General features: G+C 37.7%; 1 protein-coding gene across 1 annotated transcript in view; it reads left to right on the forward strand.

Moving 5' to 3' along the window:
- Positions 1–20994, forward strand: part of COL21A1 (collagen type XXI alpha 1 chain) — a 68542-nt gene that overhangs the window by 37282 nt on the left and 10266 nt on the right. The window contains exons 17-27 of the mRNA XM_070954747.1: positions 4417–4461; positions 4589–4642; positions 7561–7614; positions 8317–8370; positions 10544–10615; positions 12935–12970; positions 13857–13901; positions 15308–15340; positions 18153–18299; positions 18407–18461; positions 19573–19773. Coding sequence (XP_070810848.1) covers positions 4417–4461; positions 4589–4642; positions 7561–7614; positions 8317–8370; positions 10544–10615; positions 12935–12970; positions 13857–13901; positions 15308–15340; positions 18153–18299; positions 18407–18461; positions 19573–19773 — 796 coding nt within the window. The remainder of the gene's footprint in view (positions 1–4416; positions 4462–4588; positions 4643–7560; positions 7615–8316; positions 8371–10543; positions 10616–12934; positions 12971–13856; positions 13902–15307; positions 15341–18152; positions 18300–18406; positions 18462–19572; positions 19774–20994) is intronic.

A 20994-nucleotide genomic window follows, 5' to 3' on the forward strand; every position in this document is an offset into this window, starting at 1 on the left:
CATTCCCACCCCACTCCAGGGGGAAGGATATTGCAAAATCTCCATTCCCACCCCATTCCAGGGTAAGGATACTGCAAAATCCCCATTCCCTCCCCATTCCTGGGGGAAGATATTGCAAAATCTCCATTCCCACCCCACTCTGGGCCCAGCCAGAGGTGGTATTTGCCGGTTCTCTGAACTACTCAACATTTCCGCTACCGGTTCTCCAGAACTGGTCAGAACCTGCTGAATTTCACCCCTAGTTTTCCTTCCATCCGGTCAAAGCTGAAGAACCTTCTTGGATGAGAAGCGAAACATCCTCAAGGACAAAGTCCTGTTGCATTTTGAAAAAGTACTTTTGGGACAACCATGACCTGAATGACTGAGAATCTCCATAGACATCTGGATATATCACAAAGCAGATATACCTAACCACTCCACAAATTCTTTTAATCTGCTTTAGAACAGTGAAAAAGTTCACTCGGGTTGCTACATACCTTGTTAATTCATTCATATGAAAAGGTTATTTAACTTTTGAAATTAAGCAACAATTTCATAGCTCTGCTGAAGTATTTTGTATTTGTTATTCTAAAAAAAGAATTAAAAAAACATGAGACTCGTTTGCCAGTATTTGACCAAGTACCCAGCCTTTGCCAGGGACCTCTTACATCACATGATTTTAGACAGACTAGAGAAAGAAAATACTACATACTTTAGAATAACCTTTCTTCCTGGAATTCTATGCCTTTCTACTCTCTGACTTGCAGAGCGTTGTCTGTTTAAAATTTTCAGCTATAATCTTTGCCAAATGCTCTGTGCTCTAGTTGTTCTCCTGGCAGCTTTCTGTGTATCAAGGAATATGTTATGTAACAAGGAAATTTAAGTTTGAGCAGAAAATAAATGGGTTTTCCTGTTAATAAGATCCACCCAGATGCGGAGTGATTCTTCCCTCTTCAATTTTTGCTCATAAAAATGTAGGTGTAAACTCGATGAACTCCCATGTGGAGATGCCATAAGAAGAATCAAAGTGAAGGCTACTTCTGAGCACAGTTTTGGTGGAAATATATTATATTTAAGCTGAAACTGAATATGATTGCTAATAATTCTTCAGCTATCCTGAGGCAGGTTTAAAAAATAGCAATAACAGGAATTATCTGCCAATTTGAAGTCTAACAAAACCTATTAGAAATAGAAATAGAATTCTTTATTGGTCAAGTGTGATTGGACACATACAAGGAATTTGTCTCTGGTGCATAAGTTCTTAGTGTTCATATAAGCAACAAGTGATAAATCATAATCCTAAAAGACAATCATCATAAATGGCTTAGGACCCAGTTATTTACGAGACCACCTTCTGCCTCCGATAACCTCCCACCGGCCAACACGCTCCCACAGAGAGGGTCTCCTCAGGGTGCCGTCTGTCAGGCAATGTCGGCTGGCGACCCCCCGGGGAAGAGCCTTCTCTGTGGGGGCACCCGCCCTCTGGAATGAGCTGCCCCCAGGGATACGACTAATCCCGGACCTCCGGACCTTCCGCCGGGCCCTGAAGACTTTTTTATTTCAGCAAGCCGGGCTGGGTTAAAAAAATTTTTTTTAATTGGTGAATTTTATGGGTAACGGGGTTTTAAATTGGAGAAGCCTAAGATAATTTAATTTTGTTTTAATGTATTTTAATATTTGTATTGTGTGTTTTTAATTTTGGCTGTTCACCGCCCCGAGTCCTTCGGGAGAGGGGGCGGTATAAAAATTTAATAAATAAAATAAATAAATAAAATAAATCATAGATACAACACTCAGTGATACTGATAGGCTACTCAAGCAATCAAAATAAATCATAATAAAATACTAAATAAAAGCAACCAACATAAATCATGAGATACAACAAGTTATAGTCAGAAGAAACTAAGGAATTAGGAAATAGGACAGATGAAAAGGATAATAAGTAATACTTTTCATCTGTCCTATTTCCTAATTCCTTAGGGTGGTTTGACGTCCCAGGCATCCCTGGGGTGTCAAACTGGCAGCCCATGGGCCAGATGCATCACATGCAGGCCATGCCCACCCCAGCTCCACAAAGGGAAAAAAGGTCCTAATACATCATGTGACAGCATCATGACGTGGTGAGTTTGACACCCGTGGCATAGACAGCGTTATGGAAATTAGTTGTTTAACGAAGTGATAGCATGGGGGAAAAACTGTCTTTGTATGGCAGAATTCTACTTTATATATGTATAAATAATAAATATATAATATGGGCTTTGCCTGCTTTGGCATATCTCTAACTAAACATGAACTAAAATCAGTCATTGTTAACACAAAAAATATTACAGGAAACAAAGATACAGTTTTTTGTAAACTCAGAAAGAATGTAAAAAAATCTAAAAGTGCCTTCATGAAAAACAATATTAGAAGTCTGCATGTTTGAGACTGTGCATAGCTTTTCCTTGTAATGGTGGCAGAATTTTTTTTTAGGTAAATATGATTGCCAGATTGCTATTTCGATAGGACTTTTGATCAATGGAGTGATTGATCAAGTCTGTTTCAAATCTTACAGGCCACATAAATAAACCTTCTAGATCAGACTAGACCATTTAATTCTAATAGTGATCAATTTGTGCTAGTTTTCTATTTATTAATTTATAAATCAGTCCATTTCAATAAATAAAGAGAAGCCCTCCAGGCTACGACTCCTATCACTCCAAGCAAAATGGTTGGAGAAGTCTTGGGACCCCGATATATGAAAGAATGCCCATCAGTCACATTCTTTCCTTCTGCGATTTCTATTGCAAATCTAGTTGTTTTCAAATGTAGTGTGGGCTTCTCCAACAGCAATCTCATAAGATATCAATATATTTAGCTATACAGCATTTGAAATATATGTGTACAAGCAAAAATTACACCAGATAATTTATGGTCTTTGTTCCTGAATGGTTCAATTGAAAGTAGGGGTGCCACTTTTATTATATCCAAGTATACTATACATTTTAATTAAAATTAATTCTGTGCTGTCCTTTTAAAAATATTGCCTTCAGAATTTAATTACTCTGTGTTAGACCTTTGGAGGCAAAGTGTGCTTGTGCACAAATGTATTTCCTTAGCTTCTTATGATCATCACAATGTGATAGGTGAGGTCTAAGTTGGAGGTCCCCTTGTAAAATTCAGCATATGGCTGTTATTGCTCCTAGCAAGTAAATCATATGATTTGTTCAAAACTGACAAAAACTGTTGGTTTTTTTACCCTGTGGCTTCCAGTAGCAAAGAAAACTGGCAGCTTCTGTTTGTGGTATGCAAGTTGTGTGATGAAGTCACTTCTGCTAGGGTTAAATGATTGTGGGTGCCATGAGCCTTGGTGGTCATTAAATGAGTCACAGCCACTGTGAACGTGGGGAGTTCTATAGACTCAAGCCAAACCAAGCCAAAAAGCACAACTGTATTTAGATAGTCAGGGTTTTCCAGCAGAGACACCAAGTACTTTTCTGAAGTGTTTTCTTGCCAATGCTTTTTATGGTGTAGGAGGAAAGGGTCACAACCCAAACCTTGCTACAATGAGGATGGAAATTAGATTTTCTTTGTTTTAAATAAAGACCTCATTGTTTTTTGTTAGTTTCTCAGAAAATATCTCAATCCAAAAATAAAAGATAATCCAGCTGTTTTTGAGATGAAACATATTTTTCTTAATATTTTACAATATCCCCAAAATAAAACAGAAAAAAAGAAAGCAGAGAAAGTTTCATGCAAAAACATTCTCTTGAAACAAAGGTCAGTCTCTTGCAGACACAAGGGACATTGTTACAGTGAGAGAAAATAATTAAAACCAGTTCAAAAATAGTTTTGAAGATGCATTATGCACAGTGATTCCATAGTTTTTTAATGAGCTAGAAGCCCAGGATAGAAACAGCTATGTAAGTTTAATTCTTCATAAGAACAATTGTGTATGTAGTTAAAGATCCAGATCAAGATATTTCAGATGCCTCCCTCTGTGCATTGTTGAGTCATGCTCAAGAATCAGTCAAGAATTCTAATGTTGACTCATTTCCTCTATTGATTCACAGCTCAAAGATTATAGACCATGCAATCTGGGATGGAGAGGTGGACATACATATTTTATTTTATTTATTTTATTTTATTTTGAATTTGTATACCGCCCTTCTCCCTGAGGACTCAGGGCGGTGAACAGCCAAGTAAAAACATATAAATATAATAGGTGAATCTGCCAACATGCTGCTATTTCTAACCAATGTTCACGATTGTGTTTCCTCATCATGGGTAGTCGTTCACACATAAACATGAATTTACAACTTCTGTTTCAAGTCTGAGATCACAGTGGGATATGAATGCATAATTATCTCCAAGGATAATTGGAGAATGAATAAAGAACTTCAAGTGAGAATCACAGCGGTGTTTCTATTTAATATTTTCAAATTTATTTTTCCCAAGGGAATTCCTGGGATCCCTGGAGTTCAAGGAATAAAAGGAGACAAGGTATTTATCAGGATGTAGATTTAATATAGAGACATTTCCTTTTTTTTTTGCTTTAAAGTACTGCTGCCACAGTGCATTCTATAATCAATTAAATAATGTTTTGTTTTGTTTTTTAAATTTATCATAGGGTGAAAGTGGGGAGCCAGGACAAGAAGGAGGAAAAGGATCACCAGGATTACCTGTATGTTTTTGTTATTCCATTTTTTGGGAAGTGGGTGTGGCAAAATGCCATGGTTATAGGAATCATGGACTGAAGAAAATCATGCTATCTGGTTCTGTATTATACTTTGACAGCAAATGTAAAATCCAAAAGTCAATATGTCTGAATGAAATAATTTCGAAATGAATTCCTTTGTCAATGTCTGGGCTTGAAAAAACAAAGATGCTAGTTTTAAAACAGAGAAGAAAACCAGTATAACTTCATGAAAACAAATTAATTATGCTGCAGATGCGCTGTCCTGAATTAATGCATACTGAATGCAGCATGGAAATTGAAGTTAAACGGTTTTGGAGACCATTCGCTGCCTTAAGGATGCTTTCAAATGTTCTGCATGAGCTCTTAACAGGACACGTGTCGTGTCATGCACTTAGTAGGGAACTTGAAAATTATGATTCTTTCCATCACATTGAACTGTTTTAAAACAAGGAGGCGCCTCTGTTCTGACCTGTTAATAGCTTCCACAAAATGATTCTCTTTCCAGAATGGATGGTACGCTAATTTTGAACAGATGGCAACTGTCACCAATGTAAATTCAAAGTGATGGGAATTCTTCGTGTAGACATAGCTCCATTTTAATAGGGAAGGATTTTGGAAGAGGCTTCATGTTTCAGCTGTAGGTTTAATCTCAAAAAGTACTACAATACTTCAAGGAGAGTTGCTTTGCAGCATGCTGGTTATAGTTTCTCTTAGATGGTTTCTGCATGTACAGGAAGCACAGTATCAGTTTGGATAGTACATTTTCCAGATCATTTATTGTGATTACCGGTATGTTACATTCTCTTCTTCCCTGATAGGTTCCATTTACTTTCAAATGTATGGAAGATTTAAATATTTAGAATGGCTGAAGAGAAACCAGCCAGAATATAAAGTGAAATTTAGTTGCTGTTAGTTACAGTAGTTGTTCCAGAAGAGAATGGATGAAAATCTTGTTGACAATTCATATGTAATACCTGAGGGAAATTTCATCAAGAATAAGGAAAAAATATTCCTATTATAGTTGCCAGCTTCAATAATTTATTGCTATATTTGCCATTAGTAACTCCAGTTTTGGAGAAAGAAGCAGCAATAGTTTGCTATACTGTATTTTAAAAACTTGCTTCTTTCTTGTTGCATCATTTTTGGCTAATTTTGTAAAACTGCTATATTATGAGTGGGAGCCAGGGGACTTTCAGATGTTGTTGCATTATATCTCCTAGCATCTCTTGTGTTTTGCAGTGCTGGCTAGGGTTGATGGGAGTTGCAATTTAATAGCATTTAAAGGGTACAGGCTCTTCATGTCAGTGCTCCATACTGTGTAAGAAAAACCTATTTGCAAAGAATTTATATCCCGAAAAAAGACTGTCCTTAAACTTAGATGCAGAATATGGGATTGGCCCTTTTGATTTTGTAGGGAACATGTAGAGATTCTTCTGTTAGTTTTATGGATTCTGCAAGATTTGGGGGGGTTTGGGCGGGGGGCAGGCTTTTTAGTCATGGCTATCAATGAAACCAACCTTGGAAAATTTTTTGTTCTATTTCCTGCTTTAATTCTTTCTTTCTTTTGTTGGCTTTGCCTTTGGCTTATGTCAAACTAAGTGCTTCTTGGTTTATGATAAGCCATATTACAAGATATTTATACATTTAGTATCAGGCTTTTCAAATGAACAAAAAAATTATCCTAGAGTGGCATGTTTCACAGGCATTATGGCTAGGCCAAAAAAGGTTAAATCGCCCTGTGATTCCAATGAAAACAGAATTATTTGAGCACTTTGTGCTCACAGTTAAATTTAAGAATGTACTTTTGATAATCTGTTTAGTATTACGTCTGGTTTGAACCTGAGCCATACATAAAGTACCAGTTACATGCACACTTGATCAATTATAAACAGAGGATTTTCAAGCAGAGGTTTGAAATAGGTTTGCAAACCTTGACTGGCAGGAAGCCAATTTGAATTCATTGTACTTAATGCTTGGGCAAATATAATGTAAACACTGATTATGGGAAAGGAAGGAAGGGAAGGAGCGAGTGTGTATCCCATGTGCTAGTTTATCATTTGTATATTTTGTAACTGTTGGTAATATCAAATATTTATGTTCTAACCTTCCTTAATTAATGGATCATTGCACTTAGGAGGCACTAATAACTATGTAGCTTTAATTGGCACTTGCAGAGGAGGAGAGAGAAAATTAATAACGCCTTAGTGGAGTTAAGCCCAAGTTTCTCTTGCGGTTGCCAGAGTCCAAGCAGGATCTCACTGTTGCTGCTTATCTTGGAGAAGCCTCTCAGCATTTTTCCTGGTCAAGTACTTCACACAATATATTTTTGGATCACTCTCTGCCCTTTGTTGTTTAATTTGGTTTCAGTGTCAGGTTTTAAGTTTAGTATCGATGACAATGCTGTTTACTCAACTCCTCATCCATCTCTTATTTCTCTTTTCCATTGTGAAGAAATTTTTCCACTGTATTGAATAAATTGAAATTGTATGCATATAAGGCAGAATGGATTCAGATGAATATGGACTCACGGTGTAGTAGAAATGCCTGATTTTTAAAGCAAGCATATTGTCTCTTATAGAGCACTTCCTATTTTGGAAAGGCTATTAGGAAAACAGATTATCATTCTCTAAATAATAAACACGTAAACCTTATATTTATTTGTATTTGGAAAGAATTAATGATAAATGTTCAATTGCAAGTATAAAAAGGCAAAAAGAGGCGGAATGCAGTAGCAGTGCAATATATCCACATTTTCCATTTGTGTTATTCAAATGTAAGAAATGAAAGGGTTCATGTTAGAAGAAATTGTAACAATCTGTATTAGTTATGTTCCATCTTTCTAATTTTTAAAAAGAAATCTTGGGGGTTGTTTATGTATATCTGTTTTTGTTTCTATTTCTCAGGGTCTTCCTGGACCTGAGGGATCATCAGGTTTACCTGGAGGGTCTGGTCCTAAGGTATATTTTCTGCTTTGACTTGTAAAAAAGGAAATCTTAAAAAAACGTTATCCAAATTATAAATAAACAAGAGAAAAATCAAATATATGAAAACTCTTCTGAACTCTAGCATAGTGAAGTCAATATTTGGGAGCACAGGAAGCTCAATACGTGCAGGAAATACAGGGCTTTTTAAGATTGTTTCATTCTGTCCAAAGTTGAAATAACAGTCCTTTCCTTAAATTGGAAGGGGGAGCAAGAGCTTGCACATCTGAGTAGATTAAGTCTACGTGCTTCTTGTAGAAATCTTGGAACATAAAAGTCTGTGCATTGAAGCTTCTATATCCATGCTCATTTTGTGGGATTTTGTAACTCCCATAAACCCAGTGCTGCAGTCTTTCAATGCATCTCCTTCATGTATGTAAGAAATGAAAACAGAAGAGCTTGTAAACTGAACTGTAACAATTCCCCCTTCATTCTCTAATATGTTCCTCTATTCTCTTACACGCACCAGCACACTCACTCAGATACAGCCTCAATTCATGATACTATTCTAAATCACTCTGTATACATTACAATAGGGGAATTTCAGAAAAGGGGTAGCTCCTGAGAGGAAGAGTTGCAGTGATACAACCTGGCGTATTCATTTAATTTGTCTGTCTAAACATTTTGTACAATTTGTTTTAGTAACACCATTAACTAATTAAAGTCTCATATTCACAGGGCAACAAGGGTGAACAAGGACCTCAAGGGAAATCAGGAATTCCAGGTACCAAGGTAAATTTGGCTAAGTTTCAGTATGTCGTGTGAGGCAAGGAACTACATTCTTTGGTTAATCTAAAAACTATGCTTGCTTTGTGTTCAGTGTACATTTTTCTCTTCCTGAAATGAACTTGTGATTACTGAAAAAATTTTTTAGCTTCTCCTGATAATTAAAGGACAAACTGCCTATATTAGCTACTCCTTATTAAAATAAAAATATATGAGCTATGTTTATGGATGGAGTTCCCTTTTGCAGAAGCTCCAGGGATGTATATGTTCTGGAATTGGGGGCCAGTATCCACGCATGGTTACTCAGGTCTCATACCGCCTTTCTCATGTTAATTTTTGTCACTTTTAACCGTGGCTCATGTTGACATCTGCACAAAGTTTAACCAGGGCCCTTTACATCTAACATTTGTGAAAGATAACAATTGTTGAAAGTACAGATAGTCCTTGACTTATGGTCATTTGTTTAGTGACCATTGAAAGATGTATTGGTGCTGAAAAAATGATTTATCACCAATTGTCACACTTACGACTGTTGTAGCATCTCTGTGGTTCCATGGTCAAAATCTGGGTGCTTGTTCTGTCCCCAACCCCATGCACACACACCAACAGACGTTCAGGAGTTAAAGACCAAACCAGCCAGCAAAATCCTTTTCCTTATGGTAATGGAACTTGGCAACAACCTAGTGGCTGCCTGCCAAGAGTTTATTATTTACAAAGAGGAGAGATAACTTCTCCCCACTTCTGATACATCAAAGGAAAGCAGCTCAATAATTATAATCAAGTCCAGAGATAATCCAGTCTTAAAGCAAAAGTCCGGCAATGCAGAATGGCGTGGAAGCTTTCAGCTTTGTTCGTCACAACGTTTGACTGGCCACCACACTCCCTTTTATATCCTGTTGGGTGTGGTCCAGTGACTCAGCCTAATCTCGGGCACGCCCTTTCTTCTGTTGCATGCGCTTATCTCTGCAACGCTGGCGTGGGTCCAACCAAGACTCATTACCCTCATCACTGTCCATCTGTGGCTGCGTGGACGTGCTTGGCCCTGGCCCTATCTCTTGCCCTTCGGCGGACACCGAAGGCATTGCCAGAGAGGAGGGTCCTGGAGAGGGAGGCCTTGCCAACTCCTCCCCTTCACTCTCGGAGTCCTCTCCTGACGATGACACAGGCTCCGGTAACGGAGCCACAACAGTGCTTGGCAACTATATTTATGATTGTTGTACTATCCCAGGGTCCCATGACCGCTGTTTGCAACTTCCCCAGGCAGCTTCTGATAAGCAAAGTCAATGGAGGAAAGACAGATTCACTTAAAAACAGTATGGTTAACTTAGCAACTCTTGTGATTTGCTTATCCACCACAGCAAAAAAGGTCACAAAATTGGAAATGACTCACTTAACAACTGCCTCACTTACCAATGGAAATTTCAATCCCAATTGTGGTTATAAATTGAGGACTACCTGTACCTAGAGCTCGATTCCCAATTTGAACATGGACTGGTGGGGAACTTGTTGGCTAAATGCTTGTAGCAATTAGAAATGAGGTGATTTTTTAAAAAATGATTTACCACTGCAGTTCTTTTAAATGTTTGCATAAATCAAGTTCTGAAATCATTTTATCAGGATTGTGATAGAAGAGCTGTGCTTTTATGTAAATAGTTCAATTTTCTTCATGTTGATGGATATTTTCAGTATTCTGAGCAAAGCCAAGAATAATGAATGTGCTTATGAATTTTTATCAAGTTTGTTATGTTTACAGCTCATTTGATGACAAAATGTCACAGGGATTTACTCTGTGCTGGAAATATTCAGGGAAAAAAACCCCTGAAAGATATAGAATAGAATTCTATATTGGCAAAGAAGTTTTCTTCTCCAACAAGTGCTGGGAAATAAAGATATGAAAGAAATACTTTTCTGGGGAAGTGGGACAGCTGCACTGTATGCCCTATAAACAATATGGCAACTTTAACACTATGTAAAGAGTTTAAAGATCCATTTCATTCATGCACCCTCATATTGTGAAGAACCTCTTCTTAAGATTTTGCACAACTGTAATGTGAAGGCCCAAGAAAAAAGAAGTGCAAAGTCATTACCACCCATGTGCTTTCAAATCAAGTATTTGCAGAATTCTGTCCACAGCTTCACAAGTAGTTTCCTATTTATGGAGTTCTTTTTGGTTTCTTAGGGAGAACAAGGAAGACAAGGTGATTCAGGTGAACCAGGCTATCCCGGGATGCCTGGTCCTCCCGGTTTGAAGGTATGCCTGTTTTTTTTAAAAAAATATTATCATGGACCTGTATTTCCTTTTATAACAAAGCCCAAAGAATCAGTGAGCCTTTAGTTGTGAATTACTCTTACAAATGTAATACTTAAGACCATTAGACAAAAAGTTAACTTTGTAGTTACATTTTTCCCAATCAGAACCAGAAATTGCAAGACTCTTCTCAGAATATATGGCTGCGCTGCTGACTTTTATCAATGAAAAGTGCATCTACTTCAGACAATTCCCTTAACCTCTGAAGATATGAATATTTAACTGGAATAATTTGTTTTGTCCATGTGATATCAGTCCAAAGATAGAGATTAGTGGATTAAATTCCACTAAGGCCTTCCTTAGAAGAGAAGAAACTTTAGTTAATATTTATTTGTTTAATTTAGACGGCTTTTGTGCCCATATAGTTATAGTCCTTTGGGAGTTCTCATGTGTGAAATGCCACAAAACGTAAGAAAAAACCCAACCAATAATTTTGTGTTTGAAGGTATACTAATGGTACTTAAAGACAGGTCCTTGAAGTTCTAGTTATTCCAGCATCCCTGCAGTCTTGTGATTGTGATCTGGGTGCTAGCAAGTCTTGCACTTACAATGGTTGCCGTATCCTACATATGTGATCATGTCTATGGAGATTCTCAGTTATCCAGATCATGGTAATTCCAAAAGTGCTTTTTCAATAGGGTTATATATTTCTCTTATCTCATCACCATCAAATAGACCCTCACTTTAGGGTTAGACAGGACCAAACAATACCTCTGATCCCCAGCCTTCTTAAGCGGCTGAGAAGAATGCCATGGGCTAGGGTTAAGGTTAGGATTTTGAATGATATTGAAGGCCACTGAAAGCTTAACATAGGAAAATTACATTTGAAAGAGTCCAGCTTGCATGGTATAATAACTTGGAGAGAAAGATAGTTCATGGCTTGTCATATCAACCTCTCCATAAGGCCATATGATACATGGCCGGTGGAGATGTGGATACAAAAAATATGAGTGGAGGGTGAAATTATACCTTTCTATTATGAGTTCTAATTTTTACCCCTCTATCACATTTTTTTTCATTTCCATCAATCCAAAGTCCATGAATATATTATGTAATATTAAGAAGTAAAATATTGCTTTTATCACGTCTACAATTTTCTTCCTAGTCATTAATTCAGTATCATAATACACACATTTATCCAAAGAACACAAGCTTTACAATATACTGAAATAGTTTTTTAAGATCAACTTATTTTCTTTTCAATATTATAAATTTACATTTGGGAAAATAAGTTATCTCAAATGGAGTATTAAAATTACACATCACTGGACATCTTTGTTTAAAAGGACTTTTACTGGCTTTTAGGGAAACTGGGCAAGAATTTACCTGAATGCAACAGTAAGATCCTATTTGCAGCTGAAGATGAGTGTCTTCTTGAAGATCTTTCAGTTTCTGAAGACTTTAAACATTTGCAATACCCTTCCTTAACATCAGTTTTTCTTCTTAGATCATGGGCTCTTTAATCAAAGCAGAAATATACACTGATACACTTGTTACTGCATTGAGAATCTTTGTTCAAAATTGTTTAAACAAATAAGTAGGATCCAGAAATGTGGGTGCAAAAGAAATTCGAACAATGATGTGGTCTAATAAACTGGCATGCCAAGAATGACTGAAGATGTGAAATTAAAAATGAAAATTGTGTAATGCCATGTACTAGCATGGCTCTAAGATGTGCAAACTATTGTTCAAGAGATTGCACATTGCCTTGTATAAATATATTTCATGATGTCATGGAAAAACCATTTCATATGTACAAGACATGTCTACAAATACAACTGCAGATAGTCCTTGACTTACAATCATTCATTTAGTGACCATTTTAAATTACAACGGCATTGAAAAAGTGACTTGTGACCAGTTTTCCCACTTACAACTGTTGCAGCATCTCCATAGTTATTTGATCAAAATTTAGGTGCTTGGCACTGGCATGTATTTATGACAGTTGCACTGTCCCAGGTTCATGTGAACACCTTTTGTAACTTTCCTAGCTGGCTTCCAACAAGCAGTCAATTGACGAAGCCAGATTCGCTTAACCACCACATGATTCAGTTAATAACTGCAGTGATTCACTTAATAATTGTGGCAAGAAAGGTCATAAAATGGGGCAAAACTCATTTGACAACTTGCTTAGCAGTGGGAATTTTTGGCTCAATTGTGGTTGTAGGTCAAGGACTATCTGTAATAGTTTTTAATTTGTTTTGGTTTAATTTCACCATTACTGTTACAAATAACAGTTTAACAAGAAATTTTACTTTTCAGGGAGAGAAAGGAAACCAGGGTGAAAAAGGCATCCAGGTATGCTGCTTTCTCCTTTTTTTTAGTGATGATATAACTAGGAATAATGCTTGCTTGACGAAAAGAATATAAGCTGTGAAACTTTGCTTTACATGTGACTGTGCTTTATTGTTCAATCAGAGAAGCCATAGATTGTTTTAGGTTTCATTCTCTGACCTGTGCTAGACAGAACAAACTACCATCCCAGGATCATAAATGTGATCTTGTAGAGTTAATTAGGCTGGTCGACTTGTTGAGAGTATCTGGAGGATCCAATTGGTGCAGATTGGCACCTTTGTTATTTAAGACACAATCTAAAGTTAATATGAAAAATTAGCATTGCGTTTTATTGAGGTTTTAACACAATGAAATATGAACAAGTTACATCAAAGCGTGGCAGAGCTACTATATCAAACTAATTAAGACTCTTTTTCAGTCCCCCAACAACCCCCCCCATTGTTTTTTCAGTGAATATATATATGTTTTATTGAAAGTTCTATCTGATGTTATACCTGTGGAATCTTTTCTGATTTTTTTTTTTTTGACATTTCTTAAGCTATTTTTACATCTTTGGTTTAAATATTCTTTAAAATTAGGATCCAAATTAAATTTCCTATTGTTTTGCTTCAGGTTTAGAAATCAGATGTGGTGTGTGTATTGTTTGAATCAATATAAATGTGATATACAGCAATATACTGAAATTTAGACAACACAAATTACACAGTTGGAATGTAAATAATGGAACTTAATGATTCAAGCAATCTGTGAAGTCTACATGTAATCCTCCTGAAAGTAGATATATTGAAATAAATGAATAGGCTTGTTAGGATCCAGCCTATATGTAGTTGTGTGAATATTCCATTTCACATCAGTAACCAATTTGATTTTGTTTTGTTTTTTTCTTAAGGGTCATAAGGGTGAAGGAGGCAAAATCGGTACTCCAGGCCATAAGGTGAGAAGGAGAGATTATCAAGTCCTTTCTGAATTCCACAATTTTTTACAGGACATATTTGCTGGTAATGTGTTTTTTCCATTCTTTTATCCTCAAACAAAGCTTGTCACAGTTTTGGCAATTCTCATAAGGCTCTGGTTAATTTCTGACAGCAGACACTAGAAATATTTTGGGTTGATGGACATACTAGGAATATGCCAGTAATTCTCGATTTACCACCACAATTGAGCCCAAAACTTCTTTTGCTAAATGAGAAATTGTTAAGTGAGTTTTGCCACATTTTACCACCCTTCTTGCCACTGTTGTTAACTGAATCACTGCAGATGTTCAGCTACTGACATGGTTGTTAAGTGAATCTGGTTTCCCTATTGACTTTCCTTGTGAGAAGGTTATAAGAGGTGATCACATAGCCCCGGGATAATGCAATCGTCATAAATATGAGCCAGTTGCCAAGTGTCCAAATTTTGATCATGTGGCCGTGGGGATGCTTGAACGGTCATAAGTGTGAAAAAAGGTCATAAGTCACTTTTTCCTGTGCCATTATAACTTTGAATGGTCACTAATGAATTGTTGTAACTTGAGGACTACCTGTGCTGTCAGCGTGTACATAGATTCTCACAAATAGCTGTCATGGTGTAGGTGATCAGTCCCAACATGTCTGTTTTTATCACAAAACAAACTGATGTGCTCCTCTCCTGCAACACTTAGACCCCATTCCCTCCCTCAGGATGTTCTGTGCCAGAGACCCAACTTACTTTTGGGGCACCTGGGTGCATTTGCTTGCTGCCAAGTAAACAAAGTTTACCACTTTTATCTTTATTTTTAAAACAAAAAATGATGGTGGAGGCCTGCCCTTTTTTCATGGCTCCCCATTGTTTCATTTTTAATTAAAAGATTTTGTTTAAAGGATGGTAAAGCAGAGAGCCTGACTGGACCAATAGACACATTTTCCATGGTAACTAAATGGGACTGAGGTGTCCAATTTAATTGGACAATAAATTGGACACCTCAGTCCCATTTCTTTCTGACCTGGAGCATCTTTTGTGTGATTTCAGAGAGGAGGATTCAGTTAACAATTTCTTGCCTCTCACTTGCACCCACGAAGTGAGATTATTATATTAGTTGAATTTTGGAGTTTTGGATCCAAGTCTATACATTTAGTTTTAAAAGAGTATATTTTTCCCATCTTAATCTTGCAGAGTGAATTTTTCCTTGCTGGAAAAAATAATACTTCAAGCTATTAGATGTCAAGATGAAAAAGATAGTTTGCAACTGTAGTTGCTTGGAAACTTTGTGTTTTTTTTTAAAGTGTGCATTTTAATGTAAGTAAATTTAACTATATGTCAGTAGAAATAGTACATTTTCACAATAACTCATTATGTGTTTTACAATTTTGATTCCAAAAGGGATCAGTGGGATTAAAAGGAGATAAAGGAGAGGTACGTGCTGTTTTTTTGTTTCATACTCATTTCTTTTTTGTTGTTCTGAGTATTTCAACTGCTAGTTTGAGCATGGATTTTATGTTGCATTATGTAAATTTTTCATTTTGCTTTTGCTTAGTATAATCGTAACTTAAACTTAGAGCTTAAATAAAGACTCAAATATCAATCAATCTCAAGCATTAGTTGTGTGGTGTGTTTAATTACTACAATCTACCCTAGAATTCCCAACTAGTGCAACCAGTGAACAACATTCTTACTGGGAATTCTGGGAACTATAATTGCAGCCATTCAAGAAGGTTTCGATTTATTAGTCCCCTTAATTTTGATCTTGATTCCTGATTAGCCTTTTGGACACATTCATGTAATTTTCTTGGCTAACAAAGAAGAGATTTACCTTTGTCTTCTGCGATGCTTTTTCACTTCCCAATTTAGCCTACAGGTTTGGTATTTCCTTGCAAGAACTAGCCAAGCCCTATTCTACTTAATTTTCAGGCTTAGAAAAGGCCACCTATCCCCATTAATGATTCTCAAAAAGCAAGAAGAATGCTAAATAACTGGTTTTCTTTAGTTTCAACTACATTGCAAACTTATTTAACAAGCAGATTTCTTTTCCTTTGATTTTATATGTTTTTTTGTAGAAAAGATTTGCTATCTTCTTTAGTTTTAATATCATTTTTTTTTCATTTTTTTAAAAAAAATCTCTATTTACATTCAACTTTAGTTATTGTACTTTGAGTCTTATTCTTTCTGGCAGAAGACAAGAAGAAGGAACATCTTATGAGAGAAATGATTTCAGTTTGTTAAGTACCATCTCAGATCTGCAGATTTCTCTGTGGCTTTCAAACTATTTCATTTTGCAAGGAAGTTAAAACGGGATTAGGATGTGCTACTAATCACCGTCACAATAGTAAAAGAAAACAGGTCTGCCCAAGTGTTTGTTCCATTGTGGTTGAGGTGGATTTGGCTTTCTATTTAGAAAAAATATATAATTCTGACTGATTTTCCAACATAGGCTTAACTGTATTTTGGAGCCATTGAAATTCATGAACTGAAGTGCACTGAAGGGCAGCATTAGATTGCACCCGCAGTAACCTCTTGTAAGAAGAAGCGCTGAGGCTTCAAAATGTTGACTCCTATGCTTGCATATCATTCAGTGCATTCTTCCCCCAAATTCCGCCCAAGTCTCCAATTCTCAAACATCGAGGACGAAATAAATAGGGAAAGGCTGATTTAATAGTTATATCAGTTAACCATCTTGAAACAAAATACAGTTTACTTTGCTCCTCTCTCACTTTTTATATTACCTATGACTCTGGAATTTCATATTTTTCAGTTTTAATAACAATCTAAGCAGCATTTCAGATGTTTACCATGAAAGTGGGTGGGTGGGTGGGGGGCAGAGAAAAGGATTATTCTTGCACTGGACTTTAACTTTTGGTGTAAAACATTAGACAACCTATGCCCCATTGGGTCTTCATTTCAGAGATATTTCCTTACCTAAACAGAGAAGCAGAATGATCACGTATGGGCAAAAAAGTTGCATGGGAGCAACTTCTGAGTTTCTGCCAGCTTCTCCATTGAGTTTCCTTGTGGGAAACTGGCAGGGAGCATCAAACATCTTCCTTTCCTTTCCTTTCCTTTCCTTTCCTTTCCTTTCCTTTCCTTTCCTTTCCTTTCCTTTCCTTTCCTTTCCTTTCCTTTCCTTTCCTTTCCTTTCCTTTCCTTTCCTTTCCTTTCCTTTCCTTTCCTTCCCTTCCCTTCCCTTCCCTTCCCTTCCCTTCCCTTCCCTTCCCTTCCCTTCCCTTCCCTTCCCTTCCCTATCCTTCCCTTCCCTTCCCTTCCCTTCCCTTCCCTTCCCTTCCCTTCCCTTCCCTTCCCTTCCCTTTCTTCCTCCTTCCCTTCCCTGCCAGCTTCTCCATTTACTTTGCTTGTGGGAAGCTTGCAAGGAGAAAATCAGTGGGGAAGCCAGCAGAAAATTGCAAGTCCAAGGCCAGCAGGCAGGTAAGTGACTGCTGCCAGGTAGGGGAGGGAGTGACAGGGTGTGCGAGATCAAGAATGGTAGGTAGGGCTGTGCAAGAGGGGCCATGCGAGTCAGATAAGGCATGTGCAAAGTGGTGTGGCTTAGGAAGGATATGTAGGGATGCAGAAGAGATGCCAACAGGTTGGAGAAAATTCAGAGGGGATGATGTGTGGGGGTATATAAGAGGTGCCATGATTGGGAAAGGTGTGCAGGAAGGAGGATCAGTTGGGGGACCTGAGGGGGTGATATGGACTGGGAAGGGTACGCATGTGTTCCTTTCTTCCAGATCCTTCCTTCTCTTTCCAGAAGTCATGTAAATGGCTGCTGCTGGGTGAGGGAGAAAGTAATTGCAAGAATGGCTGGGAAGCTGTCACAGAGTATTCAAAGTGAGCATCATGTGACCACAGCAGCAGCTTGGCAGAGCCAAAGCAGAAGCAGCCCAGCAACACTGAAGCAGCTATAACCTTCCCAAATTTCATTCCCTCCCAAGTCATGGGTCCTAGATTTTGTACAGAATCTCTAAGTCAGGTCATTTATGGTATCTTAGTTCAAGAATTGTTGCCCTATGATGCACTATTTCATCCAATGAAAGGTTACAGAAATTAAGAGTTTTAATGCTATATAGGTAAATATTAACATTAAGACCACAGCTTAAATAGCATGACTGACTCATAACAGTATGTTGTGTTGTTCTTTATTTGTGAAATGGCGACACACGATGCCGAGAATGTCAATATGCTGGTAGCAAATTCTGCTGTTGCTTAGTACTGCTTTTTTTGTGGATTTCAGATAGGTGAGAAAGGAAATCCCGGCTTCCATGGCATCCATGGTCAGAAGGGGGAACCAGGAGTGAATGGCTTGATGGGTACTCCAGGATCACGGGGAATGCAAGGAGAGAGGGGGTTTCCAGGAATCCCTGGATCAGATGGAAAACCCGTGCGTATATCAGTTGATGGATTTTTTTTTTAAAAAAAACAACTACTGTTCATTTCATGGTACAATCAATGTGTGTAAACCTTCTAAAATACCTTTGTTCAATGCAGGGAAGAGGTTTCTCAGAAGAATTTATTCGGCAAGTTTGTGCAGATGTGCTGAGAAGTGAGTCCCCAGTCAACAGAACTGATTTTCAGTAGAGGCAGGCAAGGCAGTCTGTTTTGAGATCAAGGGCACTCTTGGAATTTTAGGAAGTGTCAAGGCACCCTGAAATAGGTTGCCATTGGGCACGGCCATTCATAAGAACAACATAATCACATAATTAAATGGATGGTTTGTTCCACACTTTAAAAAACAAGGCATGCCCAAATAAAATTAACTACCGGTACTTAATTTAAAGATGTCTCATCTCTAATATCAAATTTCTCCTTTCCTGTCTATAAGCATGCAGCCTTATGATACTCATTTACTCATGTCTGAACTGATGAATTATATCCCTAATTGGCATACTTCTTTTAAAATAATTAATAACTGATTTAGGGATCTCCGATTTGTAAATGAATTGTTTTTCCACCTTTGATTAACTTTGTTTATGGCTTACCAGTTCACAATCACCATAATTTTTTTAATGCCTCACCACTATAAAGCAAATATCTGAAATAAAGGATGCTGTTGTCCCATCATGCTGGATCCTTAGGGCTGTTATTGAAGCACAGTACTTGTATAGAGTGGCTGTTCCTTCTCCCAGTCCCCTGATATTTTATGTGGTTTCAGTGATGACTTTGCTGCTTCCCCACATTTCTTTTGTTTGCTATCTTGCTGTGGACAAACATTGATAAAAATGAAATTGTTCCATCTAGATCTTTTGAACTTCATGAAGTTCAAAAAAACTAGATGAAACATATTTTTGCCTACCTATTGGAAGAAGTGCTAGCCACTGAGTGGGAACTGTTGAGAATTCTTGTGATGGCACAGTTTAGAGGGCCAAATTGATATGTCAGATTTCAGGTATAGAAGTGCCCGAAATGTTTCTTGCTCCCGGTTCATGGCTTAATAGTCCTAGTTTTTCAACATCGAGAAAAGGATTGTGGAAAATATATTTTGAAGTGAAAATGTGCTGTGCATAAAGCTTTCTTGCCAAAGTTGAGGAACTTAAAATTGTTTAGCTGATCTAGATCTAAATTTAACCCCCAAAGGTTGAGGTCAATAGATGTTATGCCTTGATAATGAGATGTTTATGTTTGATCTAAATATTTGTTGTCTGAATTCTTCTTAGCCCAGTTGCCTACTATACTTAGGGACAGAAGGTTTCAGCATTGCGATCATTGCCAATCTCATGATGCCATCTCTGGACCTCCTGGTCCACCAGGGCAAACTGGTCCACAAGGTCCTCGAGGTTTTCCTGGTTTGCCAGGAAGTGATGGGTCTCCAGGTCTGGCAGGAGTTCCTGGGCGTCCTGGACCTCGTGGCACAAAAGGTAATTGTATGCAATACAAACCCATTTCTGTTTCTAATCTGTTTTGAATAGGAATGGAATTTGAGCAACTTTCTCCAATTCATTGCTGTCTAGATTCTGTCCAGACTCAAACAATTAGACCACTACTCCATCCTGATATTTTATAAATGGATGAAGGCTGCCAAATTCCTCCTCACCAAAGTAGAGTTATTTGTCCTATGCATCTTTGTGTGTGAATATTTTTTAAAAGGAGAAATAGCTATTTTAATGTTAAAAAAGATAATTGCTTCTTCTGAGGCACAGAGCCTGCTGGTAGTTTTAGGTAAGGGGAAATCTTAAAAATACAAGGGATAAATGAAATTACTTACCGTATTTCCTTCTCCTGGATAGGAACTGATCCAGACTTGCATGTATCTGAAAAATTAATCCAAGTGATATTTATTACTATTTACAAAGGATTGTGCTAAAGGATCACAGCAGATTACACATATGCAAATGAGTGTAGAAACAAAGATTTGGTTGGGACTTAAAAGAAATATGGGTGGGTGGATGGATAGACAGACAGACAGACAGACAGACAGACAGATAGCACTGATTAAGTTGTACCACAGCTGAAATCTTACTTGGAGATTCCCTCCATTCTTTGAATCCCAAAAATAGATCCCTGGCTTGATTCTCTGATTACGTCAGTGACATGTGGTAGAGAAATGCTGGGCTAAAAAATAAGGTGACCAAACATCAGCACCATGCTGCTTGAAAGGGGGTATAAAATAAAATAAAGAGAAAGAGTTGCTATTAAATATCTGGATTTTTATCGGAATTGACTGAGGCGAGTGTAACGTTCAACACAACCTTAATTTCACTAATACTACATGAGAACAACATTCCCGCGTTTGACAGCTCCTTTTATACGGGCTGTCAAAACCCCAGAACCAATCAGAACAGTTTCAACTTTCCTGCTTGTCACTAGGGGGAGATGGCTAGCGACTATGCTCAATATGTAACACCCCTTCCCACCAAGCTCGCGCATGCGTAGTCTTGTAAATACGCAGGGCGACGTTTAATCCGTCCCGATTGTCGGAGCACAGTTGGCAGCGCTATGTCCCCTAAGGGAATAGAGAGTGCCTCATCTTCCCTGGCTGTGGGTGCCTTTGTGCTATCTCCAACCCCCCCTGGCAGTACATCGGCCTCCCTTACATCAAGTAAGGTCTGGTGTGGGAATGGGGATTGGCTGGTCGGTAC

The sequence above is a fragment of the Pituophis catenifer genome, unplaced genomic scaffold (genome assembly GCF_029215685.1).
Source record: "Pituophis catenifer annectens isolate HBS135680 unplaced genomic scaffold, rPitCat1.0.hap2 SCAF_1, whole genome shotgun sequence".
NCBI classification, from domain to species: domain Eukaryota; kingdom Metazoa; phylum Chordata; class Lepidosauria; order Squamata; family Colubridae; genus Pituophis; species Pituophis catenifer.